The 6,433-nt window shown below is 41.0% G+C and overlaps 1 protein-coding gene across 1 annotated transcript; it reads left to right on the forward strand.

Annotated features, from left to right (window-relative positions):
- The first annotated feature begins 3,021 nt into the window (after positions 1–3,021).
- On the forward strand, positions 3,022–4,478 carry IQCF2 (IQ motif containing F2). Its single transcript, XM_053599796.1, has 3 exons — positions 3,022–3,039; positions 3,214–3,303; positions 4,041–4,478. Exons 1-3 carry the CDS (start codon positions 3,022–3,024, stop codon positions 4,422–4,424), a joined length of 492 nt encoding a protein of 163 aa, XP_053455771.1. The 3' UTR covers positions 4,425–4,478.
- The last annotated feature ends 1,955 nt before the right edge of the window (positions 4,479–6,433 follow it).

The following is a 6,433-nucleotide window of genomic DNA, read 5'->3' on the forward strand; positions in this document are numbered from 1 at the left end:
TAGAGCAAAGGTTAAATCACCTGCGGGCCATCAACTTGCTTAACAGATCACTTGAGTTGGCATAATGTGGCTTGTCTCTGACTAACAGACTTCCTTATCTCAAAACATTCTAAGCTTTTTGGCAAAACATCATTGCTTTAACCAATTACAAATCAAAGACTCTTTGAACCCGCCTATAACCTGTAAGCCCCTACACCACTTTGAGATGTCCCACATTTTGGGGCCAAACCAGTGTATACCTTCCATGTTAATTTATGGTTTTACCTGTAATTCTTGTCTCTCTAAAATGTGTAATAGCCAGCCAAGAACAGTGGCTCACACCTGCGAGCAGTGGCTTCACCACACTTTGGGTGGTTGAGGCAGACAGATCATTTGAGGCCAAGAGTTTGAAGTTGCAGTAAACTATGATGATGTCACTAAACTCTAGCTCAGGCAACAAGGCAGCAAGACTTTATCCCTAAAAAAAAAATTATAAAATATAGGCCCGGGTGTGGTGGCTCATGCCTGTAGTCCCAGCGCTGTGGGAGGCCAAGGTGGGTGGATTGCCTGAGCTCAGATATTCAAGACCAGTATGAGCAGGAGTGAGCCAGAATGAAACCCCATCTCTACTAACACCAAAAACAGCCGGACGTTGTGGCGGGCGTCTATAATCCCAGCTACTGGGGAGGCAAAGGGAAAGAGAATTGCCAAAGGAAGAACAGAAAAAAAAAAAAAAAACAACTTCAAAACGAAGAAGAATGAACAAGCAAGCTGAAATTAAAAAAATAAAAATAAAATAATAAAATATATAAAAGCAAACTATAACCCAACTGCATCAGGAAAATACAAATAGACCTACCCAAAGGAGTAAAGAGATTTAATTAGTAATAAAGCAACTTCCCACACAGAAATACCCAGAGCTTCTCTGGTGAGTCCTACCAAATTTTAAAAAACAATTAACATCATTAATGATCAGGAAAATGAAAATTAAAAACTCAATGAGTTACCTCTCCACACTCAGTAGTGTAACTGTAATCAAAACAGATAAGTGTTGCAAGGATATAGAGGAGCGGAGCCCTACATACACAGCTGGTAGAAAAGTAAAATGGTGTAATGCATCTGTTACTCTAATGGTTAAATATAAAGCTTACCATATAACCCAGACATTCTACTCTTAGATATATACCCAAGAGAATTGAAAATATGTCCACATAAAAACCTGTACATGAATGTTTACAGCAGCATCATTCATAATAGTGCAAAGGTGGAAACAACCCAAATGACCAAGATCAGATGGATGAATAAACAGAAGTGGTTTATCCATACAATGGAATATCATTTGGCAATAGAAAGGTATCATGTAGTGATACAAATGTCAACATGAATGAACTTTGAAAACGTTAAGTGAAAGGAGCCAGACACAAAAAGATAGTTATTGTATGATTCCAGTCATACAAAATTACCAAAATGGGAAAATCTATAGAGACAGAAAGTAGATTAGTGGTTTTCAGGGACTGGGGAAGAAGATAATGGGGACTGATTTCTGATGTATATGGAATTTATTTGGGGAGTGATAAAATATTCTGGAAACAGATAGGGGTGATGGTTATACAACCTTATGAATATACTAAAAACTATTAATTTGTACAGTTTCAAATGATGTGTTTAATGGGATGGGAGTTATATCTTAAAAAAAAAAAAAGGCCTGTGCAGAAGTAGAAGAATTCCCAAATAAGTAGCAGAATAGTCCATGTTCTGAGAAGGGAAAGTTAAATTTCACAGAAATAGCCTTTTCCCCCCAAATCAATGCCCCTTATATTCAAAATCCCATCAGTACATTTTAGGAAACTAACACTGGCCTCATGAAATGCTTGATAGAAATTTTTATCTTTTAAAATACCTTTGAATAGTTTAAATCATATTGGAAATATCTGAGTTCATAAGTTTTAAAATTTGGATGTGAATCTGTGTGGTCTTGGTGCCTTATTTACGGTGGATCTTTAATGGCCTTCTCAATTTATCAACTTTTACACATTTTCTTCAGTTAATTTTGGCAATTTATATTTTGTTAGAAAATCATTTCCAGCTGGGCACAGTGGCTCACACCTATAATCCTTTGCATTCTGGGAGGCCAAAGTGGGTAGCTTGCTTGAGCTCATGGGTTTGAGATCAGGCTGAGCAAGAGCGAGACCCTGTCTCTACTAAAAATAGAAAGAAAGAAAAAGAAACTAAGGCAAGAGGATTGCTTGAGGCCAAGAGTTGGAGGTTGCAGTGAACTATGATGATGCCATGGTACTCTACCCAGGGCAACAGCTTGAGACTGTCTCAAATGGAAAAAAAAGAAAAGAAAAAGAAAAAAGAAAATCATTTCCTCTTATAATTCAAATTTGTTATAATACTCCTTTATACATTTTTTATTTTTCTGGTTATTTCATTTCACTTTTTTCATTCCACTTTGTTCTCTTTCTTGATCATCCAGTGTCATGGAGTGTTTATCTTTCAAATGGTCTTGTCAAACTACTTTCAAATTTATTTACCAGTGTCCATTTTTGTTTTCCATGTCATTAAGTTTTTATCTTTATTTTACTGCTTTTTATACAATTTCTCTGATGTATATCTTTCTAATTTCCTAAGGTGATGTGAGGTCCTAAAGCCAGAGTCAAGGGAAAATAGCAAATGCTAAGTCTGAGAAGACCCCAGAAAGCTGTGTGGGCACTCACTGCCATGCTCTCTCCCTCTCTGCTATGTGACCAACAGCGAGAAGGAACTATGGATGGCCTTCACAGGAGGAGCACTCTGGAAAGGCACTCATGTGCCTTTTCCACACTGAGCTCTGGCACATCTCTGACTGGAGAGAAATAGGCAGGTAGTACCAGTTTCCATGGATCTTATTTCTAATAAAGACCCAACTCTATGGCAGATGTCCTAATCCCTATGTCACAATGCAATTGTGAATTCATAGCTCTCCCTTCACTTATTTTATTCATGCTAGACCTTGGGAAGCAGAGAAATCAGGGCCAATGAACCATCTAGAGACGAGCCATGGGGATTCAATTTTGTGTAAGAGAGGGCCAGATCTTCTAGTAGGGCTAGGGGTGGGTTGTTATCTCCCCGGACTTCACAGGTTTTGGGAAAAGGGGAAACATTAAAGCAATGAGTGCCCTTGTACAGAACCACAGAGAGAAGCAACAGTCTTAACTCATAGATGCCTTTCCCATTTAATTCTGATGACAGACCAAAGGCAATTTAATTTTAATTGTAATTGAAGATGTTGAAGAAACCATTGAATTTAGCATGATACCGAGGAAACAGAAGCAAACCAAGGTGGGTAGAACCTGTGTAGAGAAATCCAAAACATTTATATCTATGCCAGGAGGGTGCGGGATTTTGCCTCTTATGGATCCAGAGTCTAATCAGGAGTCAACTCAATTTCAGCTCATTTTTCCTCCATCCCTTTCTTGGTCTGGGCTGTCTATATCTGGGTCTGATCGAGAACTACAGAGTGATCAGTAAGAATGAAAGCCATCAAGAAATACATAGGGCTGAGAGTTGAGAATGTGAGAACTCAGTAGAATGTTCAAAATATGAGAAGGCTGGAAGCAGATTCTGGTCAGGGTATGGAAACCCACCATAGTACATGTACCAAAATACATGGTTGTGACAGAGAGAAAGCAGCTGATGGTGGTTTGAGATTGGAATTAGCAGAGAATAACTAGGCAAAAGGTTATGAGGCCAAACCTTCCCAACCCAACGAATACGGAAGAGGTGGAGTGTGATTAATAAGATCCCTCGGTCCCTAATGCACTCTTCCAGATACTAATGGCTTTCCTTTCATCTGTGCACTGGTGAGGTAGTCAACAGAAAGACACTGTGACTCAGAGTGAGGTGATGTGTTCATAGTGGCAGAGAAGGGTCACCAACAAGTCTGCTGGCCCCAAATCAGTGTCTGGCTAACTACCCTGAGCTCTTTAAGGAAGGGCTGACTTTTAAGAGACATAATCCAGGCTCCTTCTAGGAAAATCCTACGTTAGTGGCAGGAAATTCCTTTTGTCTCTGTCTAGAAAAAACAAGAAAAAAGAAAAAAAGCAGCCATAATCATCCAGGCCTGGTGGCGTGGCACCTTGGTGCGTCGGACACTGCTGCACATGGCTCTCAGGGCCTGGATAATTCAGTGCTGGTGGAAGATGACACGGCTGAGGATACTGGAGAAGCAGCGGCGGGCTGCTCTAGTCACCTACATAACCAGAGAGAGAGCAGTGATCAAGCTGCAGTCTTTGGTCCGCATGTGGCGCATCCACTGGCGTTACTGCCAAGTGCTCAATGCCCTCTACGTCATCCAGTGCCACTGGCAACGCCATAACTGCCAGACCTGTGCTTTCCTCCGGGGCCACTGTATGGTCACAGCCACTCACCTGCAGTTCCACATTGAGATAGCCAACTCCTAAGGGCTGCCAAGAAGGGACACTGTGTCTTTTGTCCCCAATAAAGGTCTAACCTGGCTGGTGCTTCTCATGATGTCCTTCAACTAATGGGAATCTTAAGATTTGGGTCTTGTTCCTCCTCCTCTTCTCCCTGGGAAAAAATTTCAATGAGGTTTGCCCCCTGTGTCCATGGACCAGCTTTGGACTGAAAATGACCATTTGCCACTCAGGTGTCAAAACAGAAACTGGAGTCCCAGTCTGCCCTGATAAGATAAAACCAGAAGTTCCAGGTCCCAACCCTAGCCCCAGTTCCATTCCTTTCTTCTCACCCAGGGCTCTGGGAGGCAAGTAGGCTGCATCTTCTTGAAGACTCTGGGCACCTCCACATACAAGGATAGACTGTGAGGCTCTGCCCTGTCAGCCTGGGGTCATGGGCAGCTGAGGTCTGAGATGCCTTCATCTCCTCTTGGGCAAGCACCTATAGGGAATGCCAGTATTTGGCTGATTCTTTTGGGAGCAATGCAGCCCTGGTGAAGGAGAGGAGGCTGGCCTTAGTGGTGGGGGCTCTGGGAGTGGCATATGAATGAGTAGGTGGTAACTCTGGGAACTAGTAGAAAACAGAAGTTCACAGTACCCCAACTCTTTCTATGCAATTCCCTCACCAGAATTCCTCTCCCCAAGGGCTATGTAACGGTACTCTGATATTGCCCCCACCTTGACTCTTATCTCACTCAATTCTTAGTGATTTTATCATTGGCCAAGATGACCCTACCAATCTCCTTAGTTCTTACCTTAGATAAACTTTTTCTTCTCCCCACTTCAGCCACTCCTTCTCACAGTCATACTAAATAGAGCTATTCCATAGAACTTTCTGTGATGATGGAAATGTTCTCTACCTGTGCTGTTTGATATGTTAGCCACTAGCCACATACTGCTATAGAGCACCTGAAACATGCCTAGTGCATCTGAGAATTTGAATTTTTAATTTTATTCAAATTTAAATAACCACTGGACAATGAGGCTCCAGACCTCACCATCACCAATAATTGCACTGTTGCTCAAATTGCTTTTGCTAGTGGTCCATCCATTGATTGTGTTCTTCCTTCCTTCTAGTTCATCTTTTCAATAACCCCAACAGAATATTTCTTCAGCTATGATAAGATCTTCTAAGCAGCAGTTCTCAACCTGTGGGTCACAACCCCTTTGGACTGTATTAAAGGGTTGCAGCATTAGGAAGGTTGAGAACCACTGAAAGTCTTGATCATAACAATTATTTTTACAGCTGTCACCCCTAACATGCCCTTGCCTCTTTCTTTACCCAGTTCAGAGTCTGTGGTTAATTATTATAATCTTTACCATGTACAACTTCATCCCTTCGCCCACACTTTCTCTGCAAATATGTACGAGACGAAATGAACCATCTCCCTGTTCTATGCCTGCAGAATAGCAAAGCTGAAAGAAAACAAACCACGGTGAGGCATGGTCTCAGTTTATATTCATGACTACATATCTCAACATGACAAATTTCCCAATAAATTTCTCTGATATGTATACATTATCCATTTTCTGAGTTAAATAATTCACATCACTCCCTCTCCCAATGTTTGTTATTTAGGCTGACATTTCTGGTGTGAAAAACAGGACCTGAAAAAGATCACTATCAGAAGGAATCAATATTCTTAGAACTGGTGTACAGTATTCAGTGGAGCCCTTTGAGCTCTCTGCCACCAAGGTTTGCCTCTTCGGCCCTGATGGGTCTTCTCTTAAGTTGAGCCTCTCTCTTTTTAGTAGAGGCTTTTTGATATTATTTGGGATCTGGTTTAGATAAAGGACCATACATCCTCCTTGGAAAAACAGATTTTTTCATTTTTCCTGGTAAGTTCCTTCTAGTATAAAAACATGTCTTTCTGCATTGAGTACTTATGGTTTCTACAGAATTTACATTCAGCCTGGGAGATATGTCTTTTCTGGTTTGCATGTCCACCTAAGTTAAATTTTTTGTGTACGCTCTTTATTGTCTTTTTTTTTTTAAT

This window comes from Nycticebus coucang, chromosome 8 (genome assembly GCF_027406575.1).
Source record: "Nycticebus coucang isolate mNycCou1 chromosome 8, mNycCou1.pri, whole genome shotgun sequence".
NCBI classification, from domain to species: domain Eukaryota; kingdom Metazoa; phylum Chordata; class Mammalia; order Primates; family Lorisidae; genus Nycticebus; species Nycticebus coucang.